Below are 12275 nucleotides of genomic sequence, written 5' to 3' on the forward strand. Positions count from 1 at the left end.
GTTGCTTCATTTCTGTGCGTTTGGGGGATGGGGTGAAAGTTGAAATCTCCTGCCACCCCGGTTGAAAACACTTTCTTCTGTGTTGTCTCAAGGTGCTCGATCAGAGCTGTATTTCCATTTACAGTAAACCTGAACTTGTGTAGCATAAGATCAAGCATTTGCTGTGATGTGGGAAAAGGGCGGGGTGAAAGTTGAGATGAAAAATTGTTTTAAATGATGACAGGCCCCAGAGAAGCATGTTATTTGAGATTGTGTGTCTGAAGCCGATTCTTCTACTGATTAATCTCCTGCACTCTGACCTTGCTTGTTTGAGGCACAGCAATTCAAGCATTTTGCTCCCAGTGTGCTGCTAGTGCACTAGAGGTTTACCGACACTTCCTTATGTCTGAGTGATGCTCTGGGAACATTAATTGTCACTATCACTTTGAACCACTTAAGGACCTCTGTCCACAAGAAAAAATAGACAACTACCTTCTCTAAACCCTTGTGTTTGATGAAGCAAAACAAACCGAAGTAATAAAACTATCTTTCAGTGATAAAATGTGACTAGTTTAAATCTATAACTGCCTTGAAAAAAAACGAGTAGAGCTACATTTTCATGCTCCTTGCATCCATTATCAGTGGGAAAATGAAACATCAGAAATGGGGAATTTGTGGTGAGTTGATGAACCACTGTAAGTGTGTGTGATATGCTAACATTAAGGCACCCGGATGCTTTGCATAAGTGGATACCACTAAGTTTTGTGTGTGGATTGCATACTTCCATTTTCTGCAGAAGTTACAGCATCAGGTGCCTACAAACTAACACCTATCCATCATTGGAGCCTACCTTGAAAATTACTCTTCCAAGTAGATAATTAAGAAGCTATCACTCTACCTATCTGTCTGACAACCTAATCTGACAACTCTTTAACCACGAGTGCCCACACCTGAATCAAAAGTCTATCACGTTCTTCAGAATATCAGTGGTACCTTCCAAGCTATTGATTGAATTCCTTCCATCCCTCTTCTCCCACTCCCCACCCCAAAACAACCAGGGAATTTTCAGCATCTGGGCCTTAACATGATCCTTCTACCAACTGATCAATTGATCTTTGACCATTGAGGGCCCTTCTCACTCACCACAGTGACCAATGACTTAACCAGAATACCAACCCATAGTAGTTCAAAGTGCAAAGTAAATTTGTTATCAGAGTACATATATGTCACCATATACTCCTGCAATTCATTTTCTTGTAGGCATATTCAATAAATCCATAATAGAATAATAACCATAATAGGATCAATGAAATACTGCACCCAACAAGATGGGCCAGCACCCAATGTGAAAGTGACAACGAAGTGTGTAAATACAAAAGAAAAAAAGAAATAATAGTAATTATAACAAACAAACAAACAAGCAAGCAATAAATATTGAGAAAATGAGATGAAGAGTCCTGAAAGTGCATCCTTAGGTTGTGGGAACAGTTCAGTGATGGGGCAAGTAAAGTTCAGTGAAATTCCCCACTAGTTCAAGAGCTTGATGGTTGAGTGGTAATAATTGTTCCTGCTGGTGTTGATATTGAGGCTGCAGTACCTTCTTCCTTAAAGCGGCAGTGAGAAGAGCACATGGCCTGTGTGGTGGGGGGTCCTGAATGATGAATGCTGATTTCCTGTGACAGAGTTCTGTGTAGATGTGCTTAGTAGTGGGGAGGGATTGGACTGTATCCACTACTTTTCATAGGCTTTTCCATTCAAGGGCATTGGGTTTCCATATCAGGCCATGATGAAACCAGTCAATATACTCTCTGAGGAATTTAGAGTTACTGGCCCTCTGAGGACTAACGCATGGGCCTCCAGTTTCCTCCTCCTGAAGTCAATAATTAGCTCCTTGGTCTTGGTGACATTGAGTGAGAGGATGTTGTTAAGAGGTTGGTACAGCACACAAGGAGAAAATATTGTACACCAAAACTCTAGAGGTGAGCCTTCAAACAGAAGGTGTGTTACTTTATCACAGCCTAGCAGCTGAATGTGTTTTTCTACACTATGCTGCAGATGCCATTTCTAGAGCTGTGAAGTCTCTTTAAAGTGTGCCTACCCTGATAAGGTTTTCCTCCTGGCGTTGGGAGTTCTGTGCTACCGTTTCTCACTGCTTCCCTTCTGGCTCATTGACAGATTTACCTCTGCAGCCACTTGTCATTGCTGGGCACCTGTCTCTGCCAAGGGTTTCCAGGTGTCCCAGTTTGGTCCCAGTATTCAAGTATTTGCACTCCATTGACTGCTGGATCCTAACAATCCAGCAAGTTGTGGACCAATTGCATTCATGTAAAGCCATGGAAAATACGGTTAATTAGTGATTGATGTATTACAAGATGAGGTATTTTTAAATATCAAAGTGGATTTAGGAGGGGAAGAGGAACCGTGGATCGTGCTTGATGTCGAGAACGTGAGGGGAGAAGGGAACAGAGAAAGCATAGTAGCAGTCTTTTCTGATGTAGAAAAAAAACATAAGATGTGGCGTGGAAGGAAGGTTTGATCATCAAATTATATAAATTGAGAATTAGAGGTCAAATGCTAAACTGGATAAAACAATTTTTAATTGGTAGATCTATCATGATGCGAGTAGGGAAATCTATGTCAAGTAAACAAATTGTGGGAAGTGAAATCCCTCAGAGTTACTTGCTATAATGAAAAATTATATGTTTTCTAATATAAATAGCATCAGAGTATCACTTTTGCAGATGATGGAGCTATGTGGAAAAGAGGTGGGAATGTGGAATTTATAATACAGAAACTTCAAGAAGGTGGAAATTAGGGTATTCAGATTTTCAGCAAAGAAATCCAAAATAACGTTTTTCATTAGGAAGAGGATAGAAGAACACTTAAAACTAAATGTTTACGGTGTAGAATTAGGTAACCAAATTTTACCTAATTTTTGGGAATTTGGCTTGATAAAAGACTCACATGGTCAGCACATATTAAAGAAATAATCAAAAGTAAGAAAGTGCTAATGTTCTGAGGGATTTAATAGGAAAGGAACGGGGAGCCGATAGGAAATCCTTGAAAGCAATATATATAGGATTAATCAGATCAAAACTGAACTATGGAAGTATGATATATAGATCAGCAATATACAGTATGCTCAGGAAACTGGATATAATTCAAAGTCAAGCATTAAGGATAATCAGTGGGGCAATAAGGACAACCCCAGTGGCAGAAATGCAGGTGAAGTTGAGAGAGACACCTCTGGAACTGAGCAGAACAATTTTTATCGTTAGCATATTGGACAAACCTACAAAAAGATCATCCCACTAAACAGCTTTGAGATCCATGCTTGCTATGTTACTTCTGTTTAAACATACTGCGGGTTAACAGTGAAGAATCATATTCTGGAAGAATTATAGAACTTTTATTTACAGTAATAAACAAACATATCTTAACCCAGCCACGTGCTGGAACATGCTAGCAATCCTGTGCATGCTCAGTGCTCTGTCCAATCATGTACTGGCACATCATTGCACATGATATCACCAAAAATGCTGGTAAAAGGAAAGAAAGAAAAACAGGTTACGCATGAACTTTGAAGGAAAAGCAGAAAGGACAGCGTATAGTAATAGGGCAGTGAGTGCTACAGTGCCTTTCCATGGGGTGCCTCCAAGGCTGTGTGAAGCACCAGGGCTAGTTCCTAAATTATTTGAAAGGAGACAAAATGCAAGCTCAAAATCAGGAGACTAAAAGATTTAAATTCAGAGGCAAGACCAGACATTATATGTGAGATAATACAAACCTTATTTAGACTTAAAATGATGGGATTCTGTCTGTGTTTCATGTGGATTCCGGCACATGTTGGTATCAGAGGGAATGAGCAAGTGGGTAAATTAGCAGAGACGGCAACTAGATAAGCAGAGGTGGACATTCAAATAACTTACAGTAAAGGAGAAATTAAAAATGAAATCTAAAAATGTGGAGAAAACAATGGGATGAAGAGATAACAGGAAGATATCTTTATAATATCCAGAAAGGCTAATATTCTGTACCTGGACAAACTTTTACTAAATTGTATAGATTAATGACTAGTTGTATGACAGCCTCGTATGGAAACACCAATGTCCTTGAATGGAAAATCCTATAAACTGTAGTGGATAGAGCCCAGTCCATCACGGGTAAAACCCTCCTCCCCCCATTGAGCACATGTACGTGGAATGTTGTCTCAGAAAAACAGGATCCATCAACAAGGACCCCCACAATCTAAGGCATGCCATTTTCTTGCTGCTGCTATCAGGAAGAAGATCCACGAGTCTCAGTACTCCCACCACCAAGTTCAGGAACAGTTTTTACCCTCAACCATCAGGATCAGGATAAGTCGATCGGTGGAAGGATCAGGGTGGCGCCCAGATGTTGCAAATTGGGGTAGTGGATAGTGCAAATTGGGGTAGTTGTTTTGGGGTGGGGGGGCAAGAGGGATGGAATGAATTCAATCAATAGTTTGGAAGGCACCACTGATATTCTGAAGAATGAATTGAACTTGAATTGACTTTATTTCTTACATCCTTCACATACATGAGGAATAAAAATCTTCATGGTACGTCTCCATCTAAATGTGCCAAATGCAATCATAGTAATTTATGATCATTTATAATAAATAGAACAGTCAATGTAATATTGAGTACACTCATACCAGTGTGAGTCCTTCAGCCTGGTGGAGAAGCTGTCCCAGAGCCTGTTGGTCCTGAAATGTATGCTGCGGTACCACTTCCCGGATGGTAGCAGCTGGAATAGATTGTGGTTGGGACAGGGCCCTGTTTACACACCTGTCCTTGTAAATGTCCTGAATCATTGGAAGCTCATAACAATGGATGAGCTGGGCTGTCTGCACCACTCTCTGTCGAGTCCTGTGATTGAGGGAGGTACAGTTCCCATACCAGGCAGTGATGCAGCCAGTCAGGATGCTCTCAATTATGCCCTTATAGAAAGTTCTTAGGATTTGGGGGCCCATACCAAACTTCTCAACCGTCTGAGGTGAAAGGCGCTGCTGTGCCTTTTTCACCACACAACTGGTGTGTACAGACCACGTGAGGTCATCGGTGATGTGGATGCAGAGGAAGCTGCTTACCCTGTCAACTCCAGATCCATTGATGTCAATAGGGGTTAGCCCATATCCATTCCTCCTGTAATCCACAATCAGCTCCTTTGTTTTTACGATATCGAGGAGAGGTTGTTTTCTTGACACCATTGTGTCAGAGAGATGACTTCTTCCCTGTAGGTCACCTTGTTATTGTTTGAGATGAGGCCAATCAATGTAGTGTCGTCGGCAAATTTAATTAGCCGATTGGAGCTATGGGTGGCGATACAGTCGTGGGTATACAGGGAGTAAAGGAGGGTCTCAGTATGCAGCCCTGCTGAGCTCCTGTATAGAGTCAGAGGTTTGGAGGTGAGAGAGCCCACTCTTACAACCTGCTGATGATCTGACAGGAAGTCTAGGATCCAGCTGCACAAGGCAGGATCAAGGACGAGGTCTCGGAGCTTCTTGTCAACCCTGGTTGGAACTATGGTGTTGAATGCTGAACTGTAGTCCAAGAACAGTATTCTCGCATAAGCATCCTTCTTCTCCAGATATGTAATGTGATAGACTTTTGATTCAGGAGTGGGCTTTTGTGGTTAAAAAGTTGTCAGATCAGGTTACCAGACAGATGGGTGGAGTGTGGAGGAAGTTAGTGACCTTGGAGATAGAAGTTGACACAAGGAAACTGAAAGATAGCTGTTAAGTATCTACTTGGAAGAGTCATTTCCAGGAATCTATGCTTATCATATGTCATACAGTGACAGAATGGGTAGGGTAATTCTCTGTTCTACAAAGTCGGGAAGAATGAGAGGTGATAAAATTTTTTTAAAGAAACCTTAATTCGTTTGTTAGGCTGGATACTGGAATGATGATTCCCTGGTTGTGACGCCCAGAACCAAGGATCTCAAAGTATGAAGTATACCAAGTGAGGATAAATTTCTTAACTGAAATGTTGATGAATCTTTGGAATTGTCTTTTTTTTCTGGTGGGCTGTGTAGCTCAGCCACTCAAAGCATGCTTTGGTTTCAGAAGATACTAACTCAAATACTCTCGGAAGCCAATAAGAATTCTATGTTGTCATTCAAATTCTCCATTGTTGAAACCCCGGTTAGTTTAAGCACATTTTAGAGCTGATTCTTGTGCAGTTTGGGATATAAGTATTGGGTTCACAAGGAAACATGAACTTAACTGAAGTCTTTATCCTACTATGTATTCTGTGGATCTATTTCATCCACTAACACAGCAGGTCAATGCTATATTTCCTCCATTGTTCATTTTAAAAATGCTGCAATCCACTGAATGTATATTTTAAAATGCACTTTTACGAACTTTCTATTGATTATTTTCCCATCTCCTGTCATTTCTGAATAGGCATTAAATAGGGGTATAGCAGCTGTAAAGGAGGATGCCATCGAGATGCTTGCCAGCTATGGGCTAGCCTACTCCCTGATGAAGTTCTTCACTGGACCAATGAGTGACTTTAAGAACGTGGGCCTGGTATTTGTTCACAGTAGACGGGATAGGATCAAGGCTGTCCTCTGCATGGTCATAGCTGGTACTGTGGCCGCCATCTTTCACATTCTAATAGGTAATCCTTTCTCTTAACTGCTGTGGCAAGAATTAGGTGCATGTCAGCCAATCATTTGGCAGATAATTATCAGTTGTTTAAGCTTTAATGCACTGGTACACCACTGTGTAGCAAATTTCTCAGCTTTTGATCTTTCGATCCAAGGATAGAAATGTGTTTTAAAACAGATGATGCTAATGTTATTTCCTAGAACTTCATTCTGAGTAAACAGAGCATATAAAAATTAAAATGTAATTAAAGGTTTGTTGTCATGAAAAATGTAAAATTGAGATGTCTAAGCCTTGGGTAGCAGGTTTATTGCTGTAAATACTATTACTGTTAAATTCATTCTACTTGTAACTTCCTCGAGGCAATGAGGAGAAACATTTATCAGGGATTTTGGTTTATCCTGAAAGTGGAATGTGACTTGATAAATTGAGATGCACTTTTCACCTCTATAGTTCAGCTTCCTTTCTATTTCCTAACCCTATTAACATACTTCAGGACTGAGGACTTTTTCCAATGAGAAGGGGATTTGTGCCTTCAAAATTTAGCATTCTTCATTAGTACATCACAGAATGAAGTATCAGATTTCATTATATAGTGCGCTAGTAGAGCTGGTCAAGGTTTGGGGTGGGGGAAGGCACGGAGAGAGGAGGAGATAGTGCAGTTGAATTACTCAAGTTTGCTTAATGTCATTTCCAATACACAAGTGTAAAGGAGAATTAAATAATTGTTGCTCCAGGTTGAATTGAATTGACTTTATTTCTTACATCCTTCACATACATGAGGAGTAAAAATCTTTATGTTACACCTCCATTTGAATGTGCAATCATAGTCATTTATAATAAATAGAACAGTCAATGTAATATAGAGTACACTCAAGTCAGCGTGAGTGATGGCCTGGTGGAAGAAGCTGTCCAGGAGACTGTTGGTCCTGGCATTTATGCTGCGGTACTGCTTCCTGGATGGTAGCAGCTGGAATAGATTGTGGTTGGGATGACTTGGGTCCCCAATGATCCTACGGGCCCTTTTTACACACCTGTCCTTGTAAATGTCCTGAATCATGGGAAGTTCACAACTACAGATGTGCTGGGTTGTCCGCACCACTCTCTGCAGAGTCCTGCGATTAAGAGAGATACAGTTCCCATACCAGGCAGTGATGCAGCCGGTCAGGATGCTCTCAGTTGTGCCTTTGTAGCAAGTTCTTAGGATTTGGAGGCCCATACCAAACTTCCTCAACTGTCTGAGGTGAAAGAGGTGCTGTTTGTCTTTTTCACCACACAGCTGGTGTGTACAGACCACATAAGGTCCTCGGTGATGTGGATGTCGAGGAACGTGAAGCTGTTTACCCTCTCATCCCCAGATCCATTGAGGTCAATAGGTTTAGCCTGTCTCCATTCCTCCTGTAATCCACAACCAGCTCCTTTGTTTCTGCGACATTGAGGGAGAGGTTGTTTTCTTGACACCACTGTGTCAGAGAGATGACTTCTTCCCTGTAGGCCACCTCGTTATTCTTTGAGATAAGACCAATCAATGTAGTGTCGTCAGCAAATTTAATTAGCAGATTGGAGCTGTGGGTGGTGATACAGTCATGGATATATAGAGAGTAAAGGAGGGGACTCGATACACAGCCCTGAAGGGCTCCTGTATTGCCAGTGAGAGGGTTGGAGGTGAGAGAGTACATTCCTACAACCTGCTGGCGATCTGACAGAAAGTCCAGGATCCAGCTTCACAGGGCGGGTCAAGGCCGATTGCAGCACCAAAAAAAACACAAGATAAAGAACACAATAATAAAAAACAGTAAAAATAAATACATAAGAGAACTCGTATACATAGATTGATTTTATGCCCATAAAGTGATGCTAGGCACAGGAGTGCCTGTACTTGAGGTGACTCTGACAGGAAGGGATAATGTGGTGGTGCTGGGTGGTGTGGTGGCGTGGTTTGGTGGGTGGAGGTGTCGATCAACCTTACTGCTTGGAGTAAGTAACTGTTTTTGAGGCTGGTGGTCCTGGTGTGGACGCTGCGTAGCCTCCTCCCTGATGGGAGTGGGACAAACAGACTGTGAGCAGGGATCCTTCGTGACGTTACTGGCACCTTTCTGTTTGTTTTTCCTTGATGGCACACAGGCTGGTTCCCGTAATGTGTTTTGACTATGCATTGTAGAGCTTTTCTGTCCACCGAAGTTCGAGGTGTGCACTTGGAGGGTCATGACAGACATAGTTTTATTCTACGCCATCGTGTTTAAACAGTAAACAGCTGCATTAGATATCAATTTTCCCTCTCTCTTGCTCTTTTTGTGTACATCTCTCAACATCTTTTCTCTTGCACATTGCATAAGTCTGGGGTCTAACGTTGAAATGCTGAAAGAAGACTGCAAATATTGACTGCTAACTCAAAATAACAGACTATTATTCTTTCAGATTTACACCGTGCCCATATTGGCTTGCTAAATTACATTAGGACATAAATTGTTATTTTTTCCTGAGTTTAAATAATTGTTCAATTGTTTGCTTTACACCTTTTGTGGGCTGTGCTCTATACACGAGTTCATATGATGTTGTGACCTGCCACTACTCCAAATAGATTGTTGGTTTAATCCAGTACAAGTAGTTAGATCATATATCAAAACTCAAAAGCATGTCACCACTCTTTAGGAGAACTGACATGTGTAGTCATGCAAGAAAAATCATCACTGTTACCACCGCTTTTACCATTAAACTCCTGTTCTCACCTCCCCGGACAGCGGGAATAAGTTACTTCACTAAACTGTTGTTGGGTTTGAACCAGTTTGCAGCTTTCGTTCCTGTCTCCCTGTTTGTGACAGTAGCTGCGTGCTAACCACGACAGTACCAGTGACCTGGGTTCAATTCCCGCCATAGTCCTGTAAGGAGTTTGTATGTTCTTCCTGTCACCACATGGGTTTCCTCTGGGTGCTCTGGTTTCCTCCCACAGTCCAAAGACATATGGGTTTGTCAGTTAGTTGGTCCTGGCTAAGATTAATCTGAGGGATTGCTGGAGCGAGTGGTTCGAAGGGCCTGGTCCGTACTGTGTCTCAATAAAACAAAAATAAGTAAATAAACTAAAAGTCACTCATGGTGTTGTCTATCTTGAACTATTTTGGTCCTCGCTTCTTATTCTTCACATCTAATCACAGAGTCAATAAAAGCATTGTAGGTATTTCCACCCTTCGAACATGTCCAAGCCACGTTCTTGTATCTTTCTTGATTCTTTGCTCTTTAGAAAAACTCATTCACTTATTACAAACATTTTCTAATCAAGTTTTCTCACATTCCACTATTTAAATTCATATAACAAAGAACAAAGTGCAGATCTTTCGCTGTAAAGAAGGGAAAAAGCAACTTTGACCTAAGAGTTAATTGCTTGTGGTGCAATAAAAATTAAAGATAAGTACTGTGAGTAATTTCACAGTGCAATGGTTAAGTCAAGGCACAATGAATATCCTGCTTTTCAATTATTCAGAGACGGCCCCTTCTAGTTGAGCCCAAGGCATAGCTATCACCCTTTACCTTTGATCAGCCATTTGTATTTCTTCACCTTTTGGCATTCTTGACTTCATTTCTAATTGCATAAGAGCACAAGGAGTTGTGGTGATATATGAGGAGTTAGAGTGATACGTGAGGAAACACAGTCTGGATAAATGGTGCATGTTTGAGTTGGTAACTAATAGAATGCCATAGGGATCAATGCTAAAGTCTGAGCTATTTATAATCTATATCAAGGACATTCATGAGGGGACTAATCTCCATGGCCAGATTTGCTGATGGTACTTAAAAGGTAGGTCAGTATGTTGTGAAGAGGACATAGAGACCATCCTTTAAGTGGATGCAAACTTGATAGATGAATAATACTCCCCAATGCCATTAGGCTTTACAATTCAACCGCCAGGACTTAAGAACTTTTTAAAAGCTATTATTAATGCTTTTTGAGATAGTGATTTAGATGCATATCATATTTTTTACTGAGTTAAGTATTGTATGTAATTAGTTTTGCTACAACAAGTGTATGGGACATTGGAAAAAAGTTGAATTTCCCCATGGGGATGAATAAAGTATCTATCTATCTATCTATCTATCTAATACTATGGGGAAATAGGAAGTTATCCAGTAAGTTATTGTTTAAGTGGAGTGAAACTATAAAATATTATGACTATAAACCATGAAGCACCATAAGTTAGCACAAAGGTACAGCAGGTAACTGGTAGAACTGCTGGAATGTTGGCCTTTACTGCATGGTATGCGGAGTATACCAACAAATAGATTTTGGTGCGGCTTTAAAGATGCTGATATGCTTGAACCTGGAGTACAGCACAGCTTTAGTTTCTAGAGAGTCATAGATGACTCAGAGTCACAGAGCAATACACCATGGAAACAGGACTTTCCTCTATTTAATGAAAGACATTACCACATTTTTATACTGCCACTAGCACTTAACCATTTCATCAAGAGTTATTTTTTCCCCTTCTTCATAGTGAAACATCTGCAATCTGTTGTTTTACTACATGAATTTTTAACTAATTTAAGCATTTTCACTAATTAGTTAATAAAATGTCGTTATTGTCTGTGTTCCTTGCTCCTTTTTCCTCTCTTTCCCTCGGCATCCTGACTCCTTCCCATTCTCTGATCCTTTATCAGGATCATTAAAAAACCCTCCTCCGGGCAAAAAAAAACGTGCAAACTTCAACAAAAAAAGTGAGTGAAAACATAGAACATAGGGACACAAAATCGAAAGGCATATTTCAGTGCAGTTCAGAAGACAATGGTCACAATGCTGGTGTGTAGGATTGTTGTAGATGGATCAGTATGGACATAAATGGGCTAAGTGGCCTGTTTCTGTGCTTTTTGACTATGAATTTTAAGACTAAGTTTTTACTAAGCCAGAACTTAAAATGTCAGTATTCAGCCATCAACTACAGGGTAAATAGGGCAATGCAGTTTCGGAAGAGAGCCATGGAATTTAGGACAATGGTTTTACAGAGTAGAGAACACAGGAAATTTCCAAGGAGTGTGCTAGATGTTCAAGCATAGAAGTCACAAAGGCGGGCATGAGTTCCACTGGCAAACAAATTAAGACAAAGGAAGAATTGGCCAATACCATAGATGCAAAATACCTAAATATATGTTCTGGAGCTCATTGCAAAGTCAAATATAAACAAAACTGCAAAATACCTAAGTTATTTCAAGACTTTGTCTCAAATAAGTATGGAACTGATACAGAACAGAATTTTATGATTGGATCAAAGATGATTGCTTCAGTATTCAATTAATCTATGAATCTGGTGAATTTGATGCCACAGGCAGCTGTGGAGGGCAGGTCATTGGGTGCATTGAAGGCAGAGGTTGGTAGGCTGGCTGCTGATTAGTCAGGGCATGAAGGGTTATGGAGAGAAGGCAAGAGAATGGGGTTGAGAGGAAAATGGATCAGCAATGATGAAATGGCAGGCAGACTCGATGGGCTGAATGGCCTTTTGTCTTATAGTGTTATGATTCAATTGAATGTTTTTAGCTTTATTTGGTGGTGGATATTAGGTAGCAACATGCACATGATAGTTTAGCGATGAAAAAGGGCCAAAATAGGCTGATATATGTTAAGGCAGTTAATTTAATTGATAGACTTTGCTGCCGAAATACTTATAAAAGAGAA

At 40.5% G+C, this 12275-nt stretch overlaps 1 protein-coding gene across 1 annotated transcript in view; it reads left to right on the forward strand.

The window, feature by feature from the left end:
* Positions 1-12275, forward strand: part of ankhb (ANKH inorganic pyrophosphate transport regulator b) — a 130826-nt gene that overhangs the window by 49967 nt on the left and 68584 nt on the right. Inside the window, exon 2 of the mRNA XM_073024329.1 lies at positions 6413-6629. Within this exon, the coding sequence (XP_072880430.1) occupies positions 6413-6629 (217 nt within the window). The remainder of the gene's footprint in view (positions 1-6412; positions 6630-12275) is intronic.

Source organism: Hemitrygon akajei, chromosome 20 (genome assembly GCF_048418815.1).
Source record: "Hemitrygon akajei chromosome 20, sHemAka1.3, whole genome shotgun sequence".
NCBI lineage: Eukaryota > Metazoa > Chordata > Chondrichthyes > Myliobatiformes > Dasyatidae > Hemitrygon > Hemitrygon akajei.